At 39.8% G+C, this 22,644-nt stretch overlaps 4 protein-coding genes across 7 annotated transcripts; 1 reads left to right on the forward strand and 3 right to left on the reverse strand.

Annotated features, from left to right (window-relative positions):
* Nucleotides 1–78: 78 nt before the first annotated feature.
* Nucleotides 79–3,414, reverse strand: LOC134186590 (uncharacterized). 4 transcript variants are annotated; one of them, XM_062654583.1, is made up of 3 exons: nucleotides 1,158–3,413; nucleotides 978–1,090; nucleotides 79–908 (listed from the first exon to the last, which is right to left on the reverse strand). In XM_062654583.1, exons 1-3 carry the CDS (start codon nucleotides 3,407–3,409, stop codon nucleotides 340–342), a joined length of 2,934 nt encoding a protein of 977 aa, XP_062510567.1. In that variant the 5' UTR covers nucleotides 3,410–3,413; the 3' UTR covers nucleotides 79–339. The 4 variants fall into 4 exon arrangements, with proteins under 4 accessions (XP_062510567.1, XP_062510568.1, XP_062510565.1 ...); XM_062654584.1 differs by having other exon boundaries at nucleotides 978–1,087; nucleotides 1,158–3,412; XM_062654581.1 differs by having other exon boundaries at nucleotides 79–1,090; nucleotides 1,158–3,414.
* A 441-nt stretch (nucleotides 3,415–3,855) lies between these two features.
* Nucleotides 3,856–8,913, reverse strand: LOC134186874 (cGMP-inhibited 3',5'-cyclic phosphodiesterase 3B-like). Its single transcript, XM_062654950.1, has 11 exons — nucleotides 8,000–8,913; nucleotides 7,625–7,864; nucleotides 7,338–7,564; nucleotides 6,897–7,275; nucleotides 5,713–5,827; nucleotides 5,542–5,646; nucleotides 5,337–5,479; nucleotides 5,112–5,201; nucleotides 4,846–5,049; nucleotides 4,627–4,788; nucleotides 3,856–4,571 (listed from the first exon to the last, which is right to left on the reverse strand). The coding sequence occupies exons 1-11, from the start codon at nucleotides 8,648–8,650 to the stop codon at nucleotides 4,005–4,007; spliced, it is 2,883 nt and encodes a 960-aa protein (XP_062510934.1). The 5' UTR covers nucleotides 8,651–8,913; the 3' UTR covers nucleotides 3,856–4,004.
* Nucleotides 8,914–9,463: 550 nt separating this feature from the next.
* LOC134186567 (stabilizer of axonemal microtubules 4-like) lies at nucleotides 9,464–12,330 on the forward strand. The gene is made up of 12 exons (XM_062654556.1): nucleotides 9,464–9,704; nucleotides 10,232–10,385; nucleotides 10,459–10,572; nucleotides 10,638–10,698; nucleotides 10,762–10,868; nucleotides 10,938–11,006; nucleotides 11,073–11,177; nucleotides 11,240–11,343; nucleotides 11,404–11,488; nucleotides 11,583–11,677; nucleotides 11,729–11,899; nucleotides 12,133–12,330. The coding sequence occupies exons 1-12, from the start codon at nucleotides 9,484–9,486 to the stop codon at nucleotides 12,191–12,193; spliced, it is 1,347 nt and encodes a 448-aa protein (XP_062510540.1). The 5' UTR covers nucleotides 9,464–9,483; the 3' UTR covers nucleotides 12,194–12,330.
* Nucleotides 12,331–13,005: 675 nt separating this feature from the next.
* Nucleotides 13,006–22,497, reverse strand: LOC134186459 (calcium-activated potassium channel subunit alpha-1-like). Its single transcript, XM_062654433.1, has 27 exons — nucleotides 22,177–22,497; nucleotides 20,793–20,854; nucleotides 20,647–20,737; nucleotides 20,346–20,457; nucleotides 20,211–20,286; nucleotides 20,074–20,149; nucleotides 19,890–19,967; nucleotides 19,718–19,807; nucleotides 19,564–19,655; nucleotides 19,323–19,433; nucleotides 19,152–19,257; nucleotides 18,992–19,074; nucleotides 18,060–18,129; nucleotides 17,916–17,981; nucleotides 17,772–17,861; nucleotides 17,546–17,679; nucleotides 17,422–17,490; nucleotides 16,628–16,717; nucleotides 16,521–16,567; nucleotides 16,232–16,464; nucleotides 16,066–16,155; nucleotides 15,920–16,006; nucleotides 15,535–15,576; nucleotides 15,178–15,481; nucleotides 14,988–15,118; nucleotides 14,103–14,300; nucleotides 13,006–13,565 (listed from the first exon to the last, which is right to left on the reverse strand). Exons 1-27 carry the CDS (start codon nucleotides 22,495–22,497, stop codon nucleotides 13,248–13,250), a joined length of 3,267 nt encoding a protein of 1,088 aa, XP_062510417.1. The 3' UTR covers nucleotides 13,006–13,247.
* Between the last annotated feature and the right edge of the window lie 147 nt (nucleotides 22,498–22,644).

Consider the following 22,644-nt stretch of genomic DNA (forward strand, 5'->3'; position numbering starts at 1 on the left):
TGTGTGTGTGTACATGTGTGTGTGTGTGTGTGTGTGTGTGTGTGTGTGTGTGTGTGTGTGTGTACATGTGTGTGTGTGTGCGTGTGTGTGCGTGTGTTATATCTAGGTGGGGCTTAAGTGGGTATATATAGTATGTGTGGCCATGGTGTTGGGATGAGGTTGTGGAGTACAGTACAGTACATACACGTATATGTTAATTAATAACCTTGATCATCATCTATATTTTTGACCAAAGATGCCAGCAATAGAAGTTATAGCGTTAATTACTGGAGTTATCAAATAACTGATTCATTTCCTGTGTTCAATATATGTCACTGTTAATTGTTTATATTCTCTTTGTCATGATGTAGAATATCTTCGATCATTTTTCATATATACATTGACTGGAGTCTTCAAAGATGGAAGTCTCCTTTGTGAACTTTGTAATAGCTCAGGTGACTGTAAAACAGTAGAGTTCTTTCTTGGCAGCTGCAGATCATTGTATAATTTTGGCTCAAAAACAGTTCTTGGTCCTGGTAGCTCTTGGGTTCGTACAGAAGATGGATGTTCATGTGATGAGTTTCGCAAGTCTGGTGGGATCTGTCTGTTTCCATGTACCACAGAACTAGCGTCCAATGCTGTGGTGTGGACTGGTGGTGCCCATGCATCATGCGATTTGTCAGGTTCTTGCACTGAGCTCAGTCTAAGCAATGCAATCATCGATGCTCTTCTGTGATGCTCTTCATCGTCGTCGTCATCAGGTATGAATGCTGGACCAACTGCACACGTTCTACCTCGTCTCAGAATCTGTCGTATTCTCTGTGAATGGGTTCGACTGGACAATACAGTGTTTTTCTTGTGTTCCAGTTCTTTTTCTGGTCCTAGATTATGATCTGATTGTTTCATAGGAACAACTCTATTTGTATTATCTGCATGAGATTCAGCAGTAGCTATGAGCTCATGACATCTATCAAACCAATCAATGATATACGTCTTACCTTGTCTTGATCTATTGAACTCTTTTTGCTCATGGTGACTGCCATCTGACTGTCTCTGCAACAAGTCTTTGTCAAGCTGTTCTTGAGACACTGGTGAAAAGGTCTCCCTTCTACTACCACAGGTACAATTAAACTGCTACATTTGAGCTCCTGTATTGTACGACATATGCTATGACTGACCTCTGTTTGAAATAGCAAAAGACAGCAATAACAACAATCATCAGTAGCAGCAGGCATCCTCCACAAACACTGCATAAAATTATCAGCAAATTGTTGTCGTTATCTTGTCCACCAGGGGCCTCCACCATAACAGTAGGGGTAAGCAACACACTGTGAACACTGTACACTGGTACATGACTGATGTATAAACAAATTGAACCGTTTATTACAGAGTAACCGGTGAAAAGAGATATGTTGTTCTTATGCTGCTCAAGTAGCTTAATTAGAACAGAAGATGGTACATACCATTCTCCAGTAACCATTTGATTATTTTCTGTGTTTCTTCGAACTCGATGACCTACTGTTTGCAAACTGCCGGTAAAATTTCTCGTACCATTGCTAGAAATACTCGTGGTACTGGAATTGATAGACAGCCTGTGATTTTGAACTTCCACCAAAAAGGCAAGATTTAGTGCAAGTATGGGCGTGACCAAACGTTTCACTTCAAAAACATTTACATTGTTAACAGAGACGACATACCCTATAGTTGTATTGACACCAATCCCTGATGAATTGTCTGCACCAAAACATTTCAATCTGAAATCACTACAGTATAATTCGAGCAATTCTACAAGGATTGTCTTGAACCGATGTTCCAGTATTTGGTACTGTTCTATAGCAGCCATTGCAAATGAGATCACCACAGCATTAGTCAAAACTGTCTCGCTCAATTCATCAACACAACAGTGATTGTGACACATGAAACAGTTGCAAGAATAAGGTGAATAATCTGTGTTACACAGATAGGAACTTACTGTGGATGGCAGATTAGATGAAGAATGAGTTGGAATAAGCAAGGAAGCAATCATAGTAGCATCTGTGGCAGATGGAGACAAAAGTCCTGCATTTAAACGGGTGCCATCTCTAGTAGGCATTAACTCTGAAAATGATGAATTTACAGTTGAAATAATTGAGCTGTCAATCAAAGAATAAACTGACGTCCTCAAATAGGCAGAAGATAAATGAGCAAGAGTCAAATTTGAAGATAGAGAATGTGTAGACACTGGCACACTATTGGTATGAAGATATCCAGACAACAAAACCTCAGATGACAACTGTGCTAATGATGATAGCTGATAGTTAGCAGCTGTAGATAAGGTAGAAAAATGAGGCATTCTGAGAAATCTCGAGGTAGAAGAAAAGTACAAAACAGAATACTGAGACAAATGTCTTGTAGTAGCAACACGAGTTGAATAAGGTAAAGAATCTTTGCTATACACAACGGTAGCCTTACTGGGTTGAGAAACAAAAGGCATTGACAGTAACGAAGATAATGGCAACAAACGACTCATGGATGACTTCAATAAAAGTGAAGAACTAACAGATTTACTGGATTTTCCTAATTGTGATTTGAATGATGAATAGGAGAGCATAGTGACACTAGACATGTTTGAAATAACACCTTGTACAACACCAGAAGTAGAAGTTACTGAGAAGTTGGCATGATGTAAACTCTTGGATGTTACAGAAAGCAAGTTTAAATGAGACAACAACACAGGTAATGACGATAGTCCTGGAGTCACCACAGAGTAGGGTTGCAGAAACTCTGTTAAAGCAGCAGATCGAGATTCCAATCCATGTTGAACTAATTCTGGTACCATCCTTCGATGACTAAACAATACATCTGATTTTGATGACATTGGATTAAAGCTGAAATGACGATAATGTGATACTAATACTGATTGCCTTCCAGGAGCTGTTACTGACTGGAGCAAGGTGGCAGTTTCAGTAATGTTAGATGAGACAAACTGGTAGTTGCTCCTTTCATGAGAAAGCTCAAGCAAAGAATGAAACGAAGCAGACTGACCCTTGTCCAGCTGTGTTTGAAATAATTCTGTTGTTGAAAACAACACATTTTCATCAGACTCTATATTCACAAGACGCAAAGAAGACGTTTCCTTGTAGAAACTTGGAACTTCAAATGAGTCAACAACAAATGCATTCACATCAACAGTGCTGTGTGTGAGGCTTGGATAGTCAACTGCCACTGGTGTACTTACTATGATATCGAGTGGCACCACACTTGTCAATGATTCAACAAAGTTGATCTCTCGACTTCTCGAAAAGACTGACAGTGTAGCTATAGGTGAATGATATGTAGCTACAGGAGTAACAACACTTGACAGAGTACTTACGTATCTGTACATGTCTGAACTGACAACAACGGGATGAGGTAAAACAGAAGACGTAATAATATTATTGTTTATTAACATCCTTGCACTGGACGTTGTATCGACCCTCTCCACATTCAATTTCAATATAGAGTTGACGGCCGTAGGTAACAGGTGTACCACACTTGTATCCGTAGTCGTAGTCCTAGGAAACGCCCGAAATATTTCACTCCTAGTCAACGTCGACTCTCTGTAAATCGACTGATGTCCACTAGAAGCAGTCACGTACACGCCGGTAATCATCGATATGGCAGAGAAAACTCTCGACTGGATTGAGACATTATTACGTACACCGGACGGCACCTCACGTGATAAACTGCCTCTTAGACTCACACTTGCAAGAGGTGTAATAGCACTTATACACACTAGACAGTAAAACACGTAGCAAATACTAACAATAGGCCTACTTGATCGCCTCATTCTTGACAAGACAGTAACGCCCACTTTCATTGCGTTGGCAACGCATTTGGTACACACTAGAGCCCGTATTTGTAACTCGCCCCATTTAATTTACTGAACGATAAATATCTCTGTATATACAGTCTCAGCTAGGAAACTAATGCTACACAATTTACAACGCGCTCCTAATCCAAAAAAACTACTGCTAATAACAATGTTATACCAATCTTCCTCTACTTCAACACTGGGCTTGCTCTAGTAAAGGCACATCTGTTTCGTCCTTGCTGCTGCTGCTGCCATCATTTTGCGACCTTACGTGAGAACCTACTATGCTATCTTGATTATCTACAGCACACCCATTGCCCGCCAATTGAGATGGCAGCTGGTGTTCATTGTCGCTAATACTTTTCTTTCTCTTTTCTTCAAATCGCTTTTGCCATTCCTCTGCTATCTGAGCAGCTTGTCGAATAACCGCCTTACGTTGCTCTTTCCATTCCTTCACTTGCTCCTCCTTTACTAATGATTCCCAGTAGTGGAAGTTTGACTGAAGATTGAGTAGAACGGGCGACAGAAACTTTGGTGAATTATTAGCTTGGCTGTCGCATACGATCTCTTGACCAAATCCGGGTTCCAGCTCATTTACAGATTCGTCCAGATGTCCCGGCAGCAGACCTGCTGCTGCGTAGCTATTGAAGAGGGGTGCAACTAAATTACGAATGAAACCAACTTGCAGTTTGGCCAACTGCGGCTTTGACCGGTCCATGAACATTTCAACCGGCATCTTCCTTTCCTGCTCCTCGTCACCCTGACGAATACACCAATAATTGTGAACGGCAAAGCACAAGTTGGAAAAGACCTACTTGTCGATAGAATTCCTCTGATATAGCAGTAGTCCAATGAATCTGTATATCATACTTCTTGGCAGGAGAGCTGATGTCGGCCAACTTGACGATCATTTGAAGAACTAGAAGTCGGTCTTGCTCCGACGTCCAATCGATGCAGCAAGCATCAGATACATCCGTCTACTCGACAACTTACGTCAGCACAACAGACAAACATCAACAAACACAGAGACTTACCTTTGCATTGAACAACGCTAAGATATCGAAATGCTTTTTCAAGTCAGTTGCAAGAACGAGTTGGACAACAAGGTAGCGTAACCTCTTGAATTCTGCCGGTTCTAACTGTTTAAGAAAATTATAACGACTATCAGACGTGAGGAGTTTCCATGCCGATGCCACGTGGTGGTTTTCCAAGACCGAGTGATCATTGTACAAAACAGCCTAAAAGTAGCAGAGATATGCACAACCAAACTACATCAATTGCACTGATAAACGTATCTCACCAGCTCATGGCCTGACTCGACTAAGAAAGCATTTGTTCTTCCAGGATGATCATAGTCATGCATAGCGGCAGCCATGTACAATGCTAGCACCTAAACATGGCAATGAGTACACACAAACACACACACACACACACACACACACACACACACACACACACACGATGCATAATAATTGTACGAATTAACACACATCATACGTATCATAGCCACACACATGCCGCTCACCTCCAAAGGCGGAAAAGCATCAAAGAGTGCACTGGTATTGCTCTCGGCCACCGGAGTATTCGATCGACTAAATTTTGGCGAATCCTCAGACGAACCTTGCACCGTGCTGTTACTGCTAACACCACTGTCCTGATCACTGTCTCCTGTACACCCAAAAACAACAGTTTCGTACACAGAAAACATGAATAACCAATTCATATCACACCAGTAGTCGGACTAGGTGGAAGACAATCAGCAAAACCGGGCACTGGTCCTGACATTAAGTAATAGCAAGCATGAACAACGTCGGCTGCATGAATTCGGTTGTGGTCTAAATGTAAACCAAACATTATGCATAAGTAGCAACGACATATGAACACCAACTAATGGTCATTACATGGATTAGACTTGCGGTATCCCGACTCGAGTGCTCTAAAGTACAAGTAGAACTCCCTGTCTGGAAACTGAAACAGATTGAAGAGGCCAGAGATGGAGAAGACCTTATGAGCCATCTAGAAATGCAACCATTGACATAATATATTGTACATAATATATTGTACATAATATATTGTACATAATATATTGTACATAATATATTGTACATATTATATTGGACACAATATACTACAAAAGCCCATAATGCCAACCTAAGCAACTAAAGGCTGGTTCATAATATGGAACAGAGAGCTGTCTGTCACCATCCATCAAACCACATCAAAGGCGCTGCTCAAGATGGACGGATTGCTTGATGGAGACAAATAGAATCATTCTATTTGGTCCGCTCAGTCAGAAGTTGACCTACTGCAACAAGAAATGATTAGGTACTGTTACCCAATCAGCTAAGCGCAAAACAAGATGACGCAAAACAATGATGAAGGGAGGATGAGGGGGGGAGATGACGTAATCATGCAGTCATGATCCATCACAGTCACTCCATCACAGTGCACGTCTCCATCCCATATTGTGAACCAGCCTTAAATCAAACACAAAACAACTCGACAAACAGAATAACAATTTAATAGCCTCTGCCCAAATAAGTGCCTCTCTTGTTCCGTGCCATCTACAAGTTTAGAATACCCTGGCAAAGTCTAAAGGTGTAAAGACGCGATATTTAGAGGATATTTAGAGGAAGGTGTCGGACAAGGGGTAGAGAGGTGTTTGACAGGTGTGGTTTGACAAGTCTGTATGTCAATTACTGTCCTAAATGTCTAAGCTAATAAACACCTCTGTCTGAATAAACGCCCCAGGTGCTAGGTTGAACACAAATTGGCTAATAAATTTGTTTGACTTAAGGTTTGTTTGCTATTACTGCAAACACCAATGTCCTTGCCTGTCAATACCTGAAAGGAATGCTGTCACTTGTCAGTCTTTGACATCTGAGTTGTCATAGCCCCAACATAGTCCACACTGAGTCTTGACAACACTATCTATGCCTTACTGTCTGTCAACTGTACCAGCAAACATACCGGAACAAGTCAAAGTACCAGTGGGTACCATGTACGAAAGCACAGACAATCGCTCTGCTGCACTATTGTTTAGAATAAAGATCTAACACACTGTCTAGCTATCGATATAACTTACATAGCTTAACACTCTGTCATCGTCCAGTTCGGCCAACTTAAGAATTTCAAAGTCCCAGTGATTGACCGTGCTTAAGAGTTTACAAGCTGCATCCGGAGGAGTCAACATTCCTTCTAACCCGACTTCGTCTTTCGTCTTCGTACTCTCCTTTTCTTCAGGACCAACAGAGACTGCCCTTTCGGTATTCGGTGGAGGCCCAAGGTGCTTGTTGTTGTTGTGAGAGCCGGTATCCAACTCGGTAATAGCCTGAAGACGAGATCCACTCAACAACACCGAATAGTCGACGGATTGCGACCGGTTTCGATATCCACTGGACTTTGCTGTGTCAGCTAGATTACCCACTTTTCGGATAAAACTAGTAGAAGCAGTAGTACTCAATCTGTAATTAGCAACATGGAAATAAATAATCAATATACTCCTTCCTATGCCAAAGAGTAAGACCTTGATGGTACATGTAGGTCTGAAGGTGCACTTGTGCTCATGTTTTCAGAAAGTTCGGGTCGTTTTTGAGTATCCAACGACGATCCACGACTACCACTTCTACGCAAGTGCAACGAGTTGTTACGAGATCGTAGCTCAGTCGGCTGATCGTCACACTTGGGTAGACCCATCGAATCTGTCACAGTCGTGAATGTAAACTTTCTATGCATCTGGTGATATGCCATTGCCTGCATAAGACGGTGTTGTACAACAAGCATCTTACAAAGCAGTCGATACTTAAAACTTACACTAGCAGTTTCATCTAACTCTTCGACATCCTCCTCGGCTTCTTGTGCCTTCATCCTCGAAAATGAAGTCAATATAGACGGTCGTTTAGGCTGTACCGTTACATCCATAGTCGGTGCCTGAGATGCCAACAGTTTAGCTATACCTCTGAGCTTCTCTTGCAGCTCAGAAGGCGCTTGCTCTACGGCCGACAACAATAAACCATGCGCTTCTATCACTGTCGTCATATCAACACCATGAACCTGGATACAATCAAACGTTCAGTAAACAACAGCAAAAGCAAAGCAAATACAACCCCATACACAGTGGTGAGCACCCCACTCAACAAGCTGAACACCTGCCACGTTCGCATCAAACAATACAAAATTCAGACTAACCGTAGATTTCGTCTTGGCGCTCACGAAAGACGAATACCGTCTCTTTTTCAACGACGACTTCGACGCAGCATCGTTTTCCCACACACCCAAGCACTGATCATTTCCTTGCATCTTTCTTTCCTTCCGTTCCTCGACGTTCACGATTATCAAAGCCAGAGACGTCGTGAGAAATCCAAACGAAAGTGAAAGTAGAGCACGAAGAGCAGGAGACAGCGGCAAATGAGCGTACTGTAACACGAGGCGACTAACAACTACCGTCACCGACAACAGCAGACCGTACAACAACGTAAGATTAACAAGTCTGCTGAGGCACGGAATCACCAACAGCGCCACGGCCAAATTGCCGAGCGCACGGTTCGCGTCGAGCGCCGCAGCCCAGCCCACAATCTCGACACCGACTTCACAAGCAGCCAGGTGACCGATGAGCCTCGCTACGTCACCAGAGTTCGACACCAAGTGAGACCGAGTGGTCGCAAGTGTCCACCAATAATACGTCCAAACCACAAACAGAGACGTCTCAGCAAATGCGGGCAACAATCGAGTCCAAATAACCGTATTCAAACCACCAACGAGTAGAGCATAACCCAAAGCTCTCAACAATAAAGTAGGCGAAATGTAGGCCCCTCCATCACTCGAAGACACAGTCATCATCGACAAATAGCTTGCCCCCTCCAACGCACTACCAAATAGTCACGAATCTCGTTCACGGTCGAGCAGGCAGCCTTTAGCGAGTCTAACGTTGGTTTCGTGTTGCAGGCGTAGCCTCACTGGCTGCAGACAAGAGTACAGATTGTCAGCGAGTTGCGATGCGAACCGTCTGGGATTCGTCGAGTTACAGTAGTCGAGCATAAATTAGAGCGATGCGCACTACATACGAACTCCGGTGTAGACACACGGTCAGCAACTCGCTCGGACGTTGGTATCGCGGAATGCTAATCAGACGGGCTTATGACGTCACTACATCAGCGGGAGACCCTGGTGGTATATCGAGTGGCTCAAAATAGCAATCTCGCGATTGTATGTACGTAGATAATTATTGGTTGTAAGCTGCGATATGGATATGAATCTAATACGTAATTGTCTAGACGTTTGCTGCTTCAGTTTACTACTATTTTGTTCCAAGTGACTGGCCAGGATGTATTGCGTCTCTTCAAATATTGACAAACGCAACAGATGTTACTAACAATATATTGCTGCATTAGATTTGTCTATATAAATTAGGAAATTCAAACAATTTCTACGTGTCAGTCAAGAGCACGGCAACGATTTGTCTAGTAATCTAAATTAAATTAATAGAATAATGCAATCAAATAGTAGAAACGAAATACGACTGAAGGTCCTCTCATTTGGACACAATTACTGCGCCGTCGAGTATTAAAAAAAAGAAACACCGTATGTATATTTTGGCATCCGGGAAGGCTTGTAATGTGCATCACCATAGTAATTAATATCCCGGACGTACAACAAACTCACCTCCCGTTGATATGAGACTTCCTTACGGTCCAGCTACAGCTCATATTCTCGTCAGCCGTGGCTCAGAGATTGGCCGATTAAATTTCTATTCAACAAATTACTCGACATCATATGGACAGAACGGCTTTCTTCCAAGGACGAAGAAACACCATGGAACCGGCTATCTGACGAATTTCCGGCCGGCAGTTTACTACACAAGAAATGTTGACGAGATGGATTATCCACTAATGGGGTATCTATACTTCTGGCATAAATAAATAAATAAATATCATGATATAGCTAGTGACTACAAACCAAGCACGCGTAATACTGTACAAGCATCACTAATTTAGTAGTCTGGTCTACAACAACACGAGTTATATATATATATATATATATATATATATATATATATATATATATATATATATATATATATATATTCTATAAATAAACTGTAGAAAAGTAAGGACAGCCCCCTAGCCTGGTTACCTAAAGCTTTGAAATGCTGATAGTTTGAAATTTTGAGACTAGCAGTCCATACAATTTTATGTTGACATGGACACGTGTAATCTCTATCACAAGCTGCCAAGTGATGAAATGGTTAGTATAACTTACTTAATTTATAGAAAATTTAACTGAAGTATTATAGCCAGACTATTGTAAGAACATGGATGTTACTTCAACTAACCTCCAACATCCATGTTCTTTACAATTAATATAGTAGGTGTTGTCAGTAATCAGTTAATAAGACAACAAAACAAAATCTTTAATTTCCAGGCAGATATTGTCAAACGAGTATGGATCACTAACACAGAGAGACTTTCGAAACTGCGTGGGACCACAAGGAAAGGAGCCTGTTCCTCAATCAGTCCACATGGTACAAAGTGGTTTCGTTAAAGACTTTCCCATCACAAGACCAACATCATTTAAGGTTCAGGCAAACAGTACAGTAACATGTAACGACGCTTGCTATTGTCATCACACATAACGATGACTGGTTGTAGGTAAGAGAAGTATTTGTTGACACTCGAGAGAAGGGGGTAGTAGGGAAAAAGTATGCCCCATATTTGAGAGTTATTCAACCGAAGGATCCTATTGAGAAAGAGAACGCCGGCCATGTAAGCTTCTAGATTGGACTCGTTGAGTGCAAATTGCAGCAATAAATGAAACATTGTTCCTATAGGGACCTGGCTACATGACAACAGAAAATAGTGCACGATTCTTGAAAGAACCAAATGGCAAATGTAAGTGTTCATGACGCGGCTAGTTTATCAGCTAGCTTGACATTATTGGAACTGTATTTCTAGTGGATACCTCAACGAAAACAGTGGGTAGGAAGGAGGGATCAGGCTTCACTCATGCTATCAATATTGAACCAATCACATATCGCCCCCCTGAATCATTCAGACACTCGGTAAGACCACAACAGCTCAGTGCATGAGTAACTCAACAGCCCTGTGGTATCACACTGACAACTGTTTAGTATCCAAATTATAGGCCAGTAGGAATGAGCATGATGAGACAAGACTACACACCAAATAAGACAATGCAGGTTCAAAAACCAAGAAAGCACTTAACTTGTGTAATTAATTGTTACTGCTTCTGTCTCTTGTTCAAGGGCAATGAGCATCTTCGAAGTGTCTCCTATCGAGCTCAAGATGAGACAGGATATACAACAGGAAATAGAGCAAAACCTCTTTTCACTCCACAAAGTCTAGATGAAGTGATGAGATCACATTCCTTGTTTTAAAATTGATATAGTTATACTTTCTCTACAATTACCAGGGATATAGCAAGCAGGATGACTTGCCCAAAATGGTTCAAAACAAAATGAAGAAGAATGATCCAGCCGAATGGGTCAATGCGACAGTACCAAACAATAAATTTAGGTTGCAGTTCATGTCGATAAGTTTAACATAAACAACACTTATTGCACTGTATTACTATAGCCTGACACAGACCACATTTCGAGGTAAACAGAGAACCTCTCCAACTCAAGCAGAAAGATTGCAGTGTGCCTCTCTTGGACCAAGGGTACATCAATACAATAACACAATGCCTCATATATACCAACTTGCTATTGTGTACTTTAGTGTGACTGTAAACGTATTTGATTTTTAATATCTAGGAATTGACTGGCTTCAGTGAGAATCATGATAGATACATTCAACAGCCACCAACACAGCACGACAAGGGGCGTTTCACAACTCATCACTCAAACTGGTAATTCGTATCACACATTTCAATCGTTTCCTGTCTCATTTGTCCTTACAGCTTCTGGAATAAAAATCCACAAGGAGCTGCACGGGAAGGTCATACAGAAGGAAAAATTCTACAACATTCAACTAATGGATTTACGAAGTCAACAGCTGTGCACGGGACAGCTTTAGGAAACGAGCAAGATTCAACAGCTTTACTTCGGAGTCTCAACCCATACCAAGCAAAGTAATACTTCCACCATCATACATATGCACCATTACAGTGTACTACCCTCCGTAGTAACCTGGCAATCAATTAGAACTTTGCACTATTCTCTAGTGTTCATACCAGAGTGCTGCATTTCCAGGGGCATTTTCTGATCTTATACTCATATTCATTGATTAATTTAATCGTTTGTATATGCATCATATATACTGCATTTGCTCAGACTGGAATCTAAAGGTTTCTTTGTTGCTTAGGAGCATCAAGAAACGTGACCCATCATTCAACGATCACACCCATGACTCGAAACTGCACTGAACGAAAGAAGTTTAATTAATATGGATAACTCAATATATCAGCACTATATCTTACAACACAATACTAGCATTTTAGATCACATTTCTTGATGTACTGTATGAGAATTGCAGTAGAGTGAATTCAAGAAGCCAGTCCGAAAATAACTCCACGGCTACTGCCCTTCGCACAACTCAAAACCGACTTCACAATGCGACTATGAATTAGCCGCCTCACATGCATCGATCCAATCACTGTAGACATCCACAGGCTCAGACAAGTACGTGATGCTTGTCTGAAAATCTTCGAGACACACACGACAATGGATGGCGCCCGTGTTGCGCGTTCTATCCATTTTCACCTCGCACGACTGCTCGTGGTTACAGAACGGGCAATTGAACTGCGTCTCCAACGTTCCAACTACCTTCTTCCTCCCCACTGGTTTGCGTCTCGACTTTCTTTTGCCCATGTCGCAACTACATACACGGACGCGTCACTGAAATAAGACTCATGACGTCTAGGTATGTCGAGCCTGAGTGAATACTGTACAATAGAACTGCGTCACTTACCACCACAGCAGGCTCCACGTTGCACGTGCTGAAATTCTTGAAGCATGCGCATTTGATTCTAACATTGTATTGCACAGGTAACACTAGAGCTACTAGCAAATTAAATCGTGCCACGAAAAGAGCCGTGCTGCGTGCGTGTGTGTGTGTGTGTGTGCGTGTGTGTGTGTGTGTGTGTGTGTGTGTGTGTGTGTGTGTGTGTGTGTGTGTGTGTGTGTGTGTGTGTGTGTGTGTGTGTGTGTGTGTGTCAGTATCAGATCTTGCACAGTATAGTATTGACAAACTTTTTTCGTATATACTACAGACTGATCTATTTTATGACTCTATAAAGCTATAGACTCTTCTGTGCCCATAGCGCTATACGTGTATCTGGCAGGATTCACAGTAAATAGTCTTCAACTAAAGAAAAAACCCTGTACTTCTACTACAGGTGGTTTCAAGGTGTATTTAATTCATAGTTACAATATTGGTGGAAAATGATCGAATGCCATCTCATATCCAGATATGATAAATTACACAGCAGAAACATCTTCAAGAGACCCAAAAAGAGGATGATTTTGTTCCTTCACTTTCACTGTTTTTACAGGCGTCAACTGGACTGTATGATTAAACTGGAGCACCTCGTTTGCTCTGCCTTCTTGCCCACCAATCTTTCTACTGTGGAGCACAAAGATTTTATCGCTGCAATGTAGATTAAAGGTAAAAGCAGGCGATGTAATGACACAGCGTGTACGCTGTTGCTCGAAATTCTGATATCGGAAAATACCCAAACAGAGTATTCCCTCATTGTTGAGCAACTCCAAAAACAGTTCACCATAAGCGCGCCGTTCCTGCAAGAAAGATAGTTTTTATAGTAAAAATAATTAGTAACACAACCATACAATAGTACACATACACAAATGTCCAAGCACAATTCCCTACATCTACATTGAACAAATACATCCATGTCCATTTAGATGTGTTAGGCATGCACACACACATGCACACACACACACACAGAGAAAAAAACAGGAAGGAAGGAATGACAAGAAAGAAAGAGAGGCGAGAAAGAGGAGAAAGAAGGAAAAGGAAAGAAAGAAAAGAAAGAATGAAGAGAGAAAGGGATGGAAAGGAGAAAGGAAAAAAGCGAGGACAATAGAGGAAGAGAGTGAAGGGTGATATAAGCATTCATCACTTAGTTGTTTTAGTTGAGAAAAACAAATCTGCCTGAGCGTCTTGCTCAAAACACTACAATACCATTATTATAATACTATTTATATTAAGTATGCAACAAACATAGCTTTCAGGTATTTCCACCTCATTCTAACCACTAGACTACAATGTGATAGCACAGTCACACTCTCTCATGCATACATGCACACACACACCTCTCCAAAATGAGAATAAGAACTTGAAGACAGATCCATATGTTCAAAATAACAATGATAATCAGCTGTTGTGTTCCTTTCAACGTCATCCTTTCCCATTTCAACATCAGACTCTGCTAAGGGTTTAGATCTTCTACTTCCTGTCTGACCAGAAATGATCTGCTTGATGACTGTTACTATTTCAGAATTGAAATATGCCTAAGAAAAGAAAACAATAAAATTTATTTTACTATAAATTTTCTGTACAAGCATGTTGAAACGTGACATTAATTTAACTAAACTTAAAAGAAAAATTTAATTAAAGCAAAAATTTAGAGTTCAAGCAATTCCAGCAATGTTAAGAGCCTTGGCTTGCAGTTTTAGAACAGTAGGGATCTGAACCAAAATCCATCAAGGAATTGAAAATCTTCTATAGAAATTGTCAGACTGAATTGTAGCTTTGAAATCCCTTAACACAAGACTGTACTATAATATGTAACTTAATTAATTAACCTCACTTGCAATTTTCATGAAGATACAAACTAGAATCATGTATTGTATGTTGGAGTTTGTAATCTAGGACATATGCTAGCTGTAACCAAACAGTGTTTACCCTTACATGTATGTAGACATCCTAAAATGTAATGCTACTTGATTATAACTAAAAACGTTACAAAGTTTGCATTGAAGTATCTTACTATGACACTATTAGTTCATAATTACAGCAACCATTTCATTTCAAACTTCAAAACAGATTTATTTCAAAGTCTAAATTTCAGAGTTAGAGCTGCTCTAACAACTTTTTGTTTCAATTGTTTAGACATACAGCATATAAAGACAAGCAACATAGATGCCTTTGACACAAAACATAAACATACGATATATGACAGCTATAATTGATCATACCGCGCTCATTACTGAGTCAATAACTGATGTAGCAATGACACTGCCTGCTGCAAAAGATGTGGTACGATATAACTCAATAGCATCGTCGTCATCATCCTCAAAGTCAAGGTACTGCACGTTTGTGTCAAGTACTACAATAAAACTGATCACAACTACCAGAATTAAACACAGTCATTAATCTGACACTTACTCAGTTCAGTAAGAGTGGGTATATCAGAACCATCAATAACAGGTCGTTCTCGTGCCCTCCTCTTTCGAGCCTCTGTTCCAACAACTGATGGACCTCCAGCATGAAGAACAAGAGGATTGTTCTCCAATTCATTGTATTTCATTCCCTTTATATTGAGACTGGCCAAAACACTTTCCTTGTCCATCAAAGTGAAGTCTTCTATACTAGCTCCTTGTTTGTCATTTGGTCGAGGAGAAAGGATAACACACATGTCACAGTAGTTCAATGCAGCTTTCTGCAATACATTGCCATCTAAAGGTGATCCCTGCAACAAAATATAATTGAACACACAGAAAACGCCCGCAAAGTTTATTGGACCTCAATGACACCAACTTTCTCAAACTGCTCCAAACATGGCCACTAAAATGCAACATTGAGTTTCATTATCAGTCCCAACAGTCATTCATCCATTTAAATTATACAACAAGAAAACCTCGATGTCACTATGTAGTCTATTACACAAAGTTACAATATAACATTTAATATGTAAGTGCCAACACGCAAAACTGTAATGATTTTTGTGCACTTCTAGCTTTTAAACACATTCAAACAACTCTGAAACAATGTATAGCAATAACTGCCAATTAGAATGGATTTTCATTAACATAAATAAACAACTTTCCAACACACACACACACACACACACACACACACACACACACACACACACACACATAAGTGTAGCCAGTATGATTAAGCTCACTTCTCTTCGTAGATACTCTGAATTTCCCACAAATACAACTTGCTTCAAGTCTTCTATTTCAATGTGATGACTTCTCAACGGTCTCAGCTACACAAAAACACTTCTCTTTTTCTTCGACTGCCAAATTTACCCAGCAAGTAAAATACCAAATAATTGAGTCCAAGTAAGGGAGAGTCTTTTGCACCAAAAATGATGACTACAATATGGCTGCACAATTGCAAACACTCCTCTGCTTGCTAGTAGATCAAAGAAACCTTAACTTTACCAGATGAGCACAAGAAACTGACATCCCGGCAACCGGGTTGTACTAACTAGTATTGCATCGTTGTAGCTCCTTGCAGATACTGTATGATATTGCTCCACGTATACGTGAAAAGGAAAATACCTCCTTTGAGATGGACATGTCTCAAATGACAATTTACTTGACACATGACGAGGTGACACAATTTTATTCCAAAGATTGGACATGGAAGAACGAGCAGTCCTTCTATTAAATGGAGACGGTGTTTCACTTTCACTAAGATTTGTCATTTCCACTGTAGCTGCTACAACATTGTCAATGACTTGAAGTTCTAGATACCATTAAGTTAGACACACTTACAAGGTTTGACGTTCTTTTCTTGTCCATATAATCCATACTTCTTTACCCTACACAAATCCAATACTGACTGTTGACCAGCAACTCATAATGCTATGAAGCATACTTACTTCTCTAGCTGTTTGGAATCTTGTGCAATAAAAAACCCTACAGTGTTAGATGTTATGTACAACCATTTTCCAGCAGGATTTAACAGCAATCTACGCAAATATCAATAATCTGACACAACGACTGACATTAGTGACAGTCTAAAGTATCAATAGCAGTCACACTAGACACATAGATATATACCCTATTATACCAAACAATTTTAAAATTAATAAACTTCATAAATCTAATCTTTTTACAGAATTTTTATTTTTAGCAAATTAAGCAAAATAAATTTGGTGCAGCATTACATTACATTTTGTTTAAGGTTGCATTATAAAATAAATTCATATCTGCATGGCTACAAAACTCAACAGATACTTGTTGTAGAGTCATGCTTTCAGCATTTCAAATTTGCAACATCTGCCAAACAGAAGGAGTACATGTATGAGTTGTAATAGGCTGATCTAATAACAACAAGTGCTCGCTTCTTTTTAAAAGACATAAATGTGTAATCTTTGAATGACTCTGTTCTAATAATACAAGTCATGACACCATTACCAATTATCTAGACTTTATGATGCCCAATACAACTATAGCCATCATATACAAATACAATTTTCACAATACATGTTTCTTGCAGTAGCTGCCAACACAAATTTGCCTAAGGTATGATGTTTTGCAATTGAAAGTGAAGTGGGGTGCATCTAAATTGAAATGCACTCTTTCATTTCGTAGTCAACAGTGAACTTATGACCAAACGCCCTACTTAATTAATTAAGATAGAAACAATGAGCATATTATCACAACAACGTACCTTCGACCTAAAGCATGATCAGAAACACTGACACCAAACATCACCAGATCTAACTCTTCATAGCAAATTCTAAATTCAGAAATACTAGATCACAATCACATGCCACAACCCAACTCAAACTAACCGAACAGCCTCATCGTATGTTTCCCCCACAAACGTCTTTGATAATTCTGTTGCATAGAGTTCATATGCAGCTCCACGCTCATACAGTTTCTTCCACTTGTTTCCATCTACGTCTTGGTCACGACCAATAATAAACTACAATAATAGTACACTCTTAATTGTCTCCAATGTTCCTAGATGTCACATGCCAAGAATACACCAATCATTCCATTCAGAGTCACACTCACGTTTGGTTCTGATCGCATGCATGTAAGATTGGCCAAATATGTAGAGAAGCCAGGACACAAACAGCTTTGAGCTATCATGCCAAGTTTGAGCTAAAAATCAAATAGTTTCATTTATAACATCAGTATGTTGATTCACAGAAATACCTCTGTAATGCATATAACATCATCACCACGACATGAATCAAAAAACGGAATGTTCTGCAAATATGACTACAAACAGACCAGAATAAGACTATGATAATGACAACAGACCAGAATAAGACAATTAAATACTGTTGCAAACATTACCTTGCTTTCAACTTGAATAAGTTGAACTATTACACGAATAGTTTTACAACAATTCTTAGCAGCAATAACCCTATACAATCGTAGTCCAAAGAGATACTAATATAACTCACAAGAACACACGAGTCTGCAATTACACAACTTCAGGTTATATAATCACCAAACATTCTAGCAGTTTGTCTGTTTACGACGTTGTGTGCATGCACACACCACATGTCTCCATGGGTTGTAGGTACTGAATAAATTAAGTGGGTCAATAACAAATGCATAAATTAGCAGAATGAAAACCAGTTTGCTGTGTTTTCTATTCAATATTTTGGTCAAAGATTATTAAACTGTCATAATCCTTGCCTATGCACACACTGCATTGTCAACAATTATGCTTGTAAAGCAATCAGATAAATTTTAAATAGTGCTTGTTGATGTGACATGTTGCACTGATGTCTGTCATGTGTGATACAATTCAGATATTACAAAACATTTTAGTGAGATTTAGCAAGCAGTTTCCATCTCCACAGGCCAACACAGGCTTCAAGTCAAGTGGTAGACCTTGAAGGGACAACTTCCCACCTTCTTTAGTCTATGTGTACATATGTGCCACTTGTGCATGTTTACGACAGCGGCCTAATATATCACTCACACTATTCACTAAGCCTCGTGTCTGTGGATATCAACTAAACTTCTTTTGCTTATCTGGCTGCATGTCACCAAACCACAACTTGTCATATACCAAGCACACACATCCCTCAAGTCCAGATTCCGAATCACTATGGGACAATTTAAGACTTATTTTCCAAACTTTAACTACACAATTTTCATTGTCAGTTAATAAAGAACACATAATAACATTACTCTTGAATAACTAGTAGTGTTTTACCACAATAAACACGGTAACCCAAATTTGATTTTACAACAACTATAGCAAATATACAAACCTCATAATATTAGAAGAATCTTCTTCGTCTGGGTCAGATGCATATTTATTAGCCAATATGATACATGCTGCAGCTTGTCGAAGCTAAATCATTTACATTAAATAAATTGAGAATTTCTAGTCCAATAATGAACAATCACTCAAATTTCATTGCACAAAACCTTCACTCTTTCTAGATCACGAGGTTGTAAAATGGAGCCTCTGATAAAAGTCACTCTGGTATACAATCTCTTCACCAAAGCTCCAACAGCTGGGCTGGGTGGTTCCCTGAAACATCCAACAGCCATCAAGGAAAGTGACTAAGCTACTCTATATATGGAGATCATTCATACATGTGAAGGAAGACAACAACTGTGTTATTATATGGTCGATCTTTATGCAAAAAGTCAGCCAAAAAATTGCCAATGCTCTCTTCAGTCACATGGCCACAAACAACAATATGGCTACATATAAAACAGCATCACTACAGTTCCAGTACTACAACACACACACACACGCACGCACGCACGCACACACACACGCACGCACACACACACACACACACACACACACACACACACACACAATGCCTACGGTCTTTCATCCTTCTTTCTGTAAGCACCCTCATAAGGCGATAGGCTTTGAACGAAGTCAATAATAACTGGAGTGTAGCTGGCAAACAAAGCCTACAGATCAATAACACTATGAAACCCTCTGAAGGAAAGACCACAAATAAGTTATCACCAACCAGTCCTCCCACAATAAACACAATCATAAAGCCTCGACCCAATGCTGTTTTAGCACCTTCATCACCATAACCAACTGTTGACATGGTAACCTAGCATAACATTTGGAGTTCATAAAACTCACACAATATAGTGACTTCACAACAACAGATTCAGACATAAACATTTTCCTACCATAGTAAAATACAGGGTTGTGCCATAAGTGATGTTCTGAGCATCTTCGTAATTCCATGGATCCCCATAATTCTCAATCTACTCACAAAGAGTTTATGTAATGCTTTTACTCAAGCCAAGGCCAGCTGTTCTATTGAAATCACAAGAGTACAACAGCTAAACCTTATAGCTCACTGTATATTACCATATGGATTAAACCAGAAGCTGCAAGCCAGAAGCTACAAAATTTGATTCCAGCAATAGCAAGCTGTAGCCTAGATCTATTAAAATAATTACAAAAATCCATCCACTACAACAAACACAGAAAACAATGAAGAATACCCTGATTTGATAATACCGGTGATCTGAATAATCTCACTAAACTGGACCAATCTTAAGATCCGCATAAACCGAAAACCTAAAGACACAGCAAGTAAGTACATTCACAGCCAAAACAATTGACTAATAAATGCTAACCAAGCCAAGTTCGACGATTAATGAAAGTAACAACACTAGGTGGAATAGTAAAGAAATCCACAAGTGATGCCAGTTCAAACCACATTCTCAACCTATCCTCAGCAGCAATAAACTGTATAAGAAAGAACTAATCTTTACTACATAGACCTCTCTCATAGGCTGATCTATTAATGGGCACAAATTAGAGAAATCAAATACAGTAATACCTACAAAATATTCGTCCAATTAAATAATCATTAACAGATTCTACTTCAGTAGAACTTAGTACATCAACACAGTAACAACATCAGTAGAAACACACCCTCATCACAAAATGAATAGTGAAGTAAACATTGGCGACTGAGTCGATGACAACTGTTGGTTCATTCTCTGATATACATCGTTCAATAACCCTTCAAGAGTCACAGAGTCACACAAAATTAACCAACACGATAAATGATATCCTACTTTGTAGAGTCTATGAAGTAAGTAATAATGCTGATCACAGAGAACACAAATGTAGTGACCGCCTTCCAAAAACACAAACATTAGACTGAACACCACAAAAACCAACACCAATACATCAAATTTCAATGCCAGCTCACACATAGCAAAGTCTATAGAGCATGTGTACTAGCTGTAATCATGAACGAAAATGCTACACAATCAAAACTTGAATGGTTCAAAGTGTATTGTCCATTTTCATATAAAATTTGCACTTGCTATTTCAAACTGGCATCAGAGTCTTATAAATTTCATTTAAAATGCATGTGAGAGAGTACACTGATTCTGGCATTGTCTTTCCTCTAACAATTTCTTTCTTCACAAAAATGATAACCAATACTCTCAACTCTCTACCCTTCAAATTATTCAACATCTGCTCCTCTATTTAAGTCCTTTGCAGACCATATATACCGGCTAAAGTACACAATACAAGATCCATTGCAAAGTTTATTACAAACTTTCTTTCTTGTTGTAAATACAAAGAGTTTGAGACAGCTGTACGCACTAAAACTACTTTTTAACAACTGTGTCATTCTATTGCAATATCTGTTAAAATACTGCCCAAAGCCCATCATTACCGAATGATAAACATGAGGAAAATTGTTCAAAGCTACCCAGAGTACTATAACACAATATGAATGTCAAAAGATCGAATTTTGATCTTTGTCCAGTGTTTACACCAAACTATAGGTAGTCTACCTAATATACAATAGTCACTTCATATTTTTCAGCACCTGATAGTAATTATAGAGTATATAAGACTATTTTATGGGCAGGGTTTCTCTGGCTCTGGTCAACAATGCATCCCAAGACCTAAAATTAGACTAAATGGCGCTTTGGTGTCACCCCTTCCAAAGTGTCCTGCATTCACACCTCATACTGCCCCTTACACCTTGATGTATCTATTGGCGCCTTGCAGCATCTGCAATCTCACACTTGTGCACACCACACCATAGGGTTATTTGCTCTTAACGTGCAGAGCTCTCACAGATGACAAAATGTCTGAGTTCTATTTATGTGCAACATATTTATGGGTGGTGCTGTGGTTACATGTACACCCACTTCCTTAGTACCATATCCTTAGTAAAAAAACCATCCATGACAACACAACTGCATATCATCATGCGTACATACTCAACAAGATGAGACTGACGGATTTTTGTGCGTTACTCTGCCCTCTCACATTTCTTCTGGCAATAAGGTGACTGACAAAACTACCTATAAGGTATGCCGGCCCCTAGGCGCAGGAACGGTGCATGAAAAGCATAATAAGTCAAGATTGCAATGTTTGGCCTCCCAAACCTCAAGTTCTCCGTGTAGAGAGTTATACAGCTAGTATGTTTCTAACCAGTATTTTGCCAGATGTTCTTCCAAGAGACAAGAGATCGACGACAAAATGTTTGACGGCTAACATCGTGCCCTTTGCGTCATCTCTCACGATGAAGCCTTCGGGGCCACGTTGCAGTACAAGTTCCGGAGATGCATCGTACAGAAGCCCGCCTGACGACGTTCGAGGACAACACACAAGAAGGAAAGCTCGAATAACACGAAAGACAATTATCACCATCAAACCAACGGCAAACGTGCCAACGGTGGATAGTGCAAAAATCCACCAACAGCGATCGTCAGAGAGATCGCCAGAGAAGTCGTCAGAACAAGAGCAACCCATCCCGGAAGCGTTCTGATGAACAGCAAGTGGTCCCCTCACGTCTGTACAGTACCCGTATCATATTAGTGTCGTGTCCAGAGAGTTTACTATTTATAAATGTGGAAAAATTGCCTATGTTGATTATGTAGAGTATGAATGTCTACGTGC

Source organism: Corticium candelabrum, chromosome 11, assembly GCF_963422355.1.
Source record: "Corticium candelabrum chromosome 11, ooCorCand1.1, whole genome shotgun sequence".
Lineage (NCBI taxonomy): Eukaryota > Metazoa > Porifera > Homoscleromorpha > Homosclerophorida > Plakinidae > Corticium > Corticium candelabrum.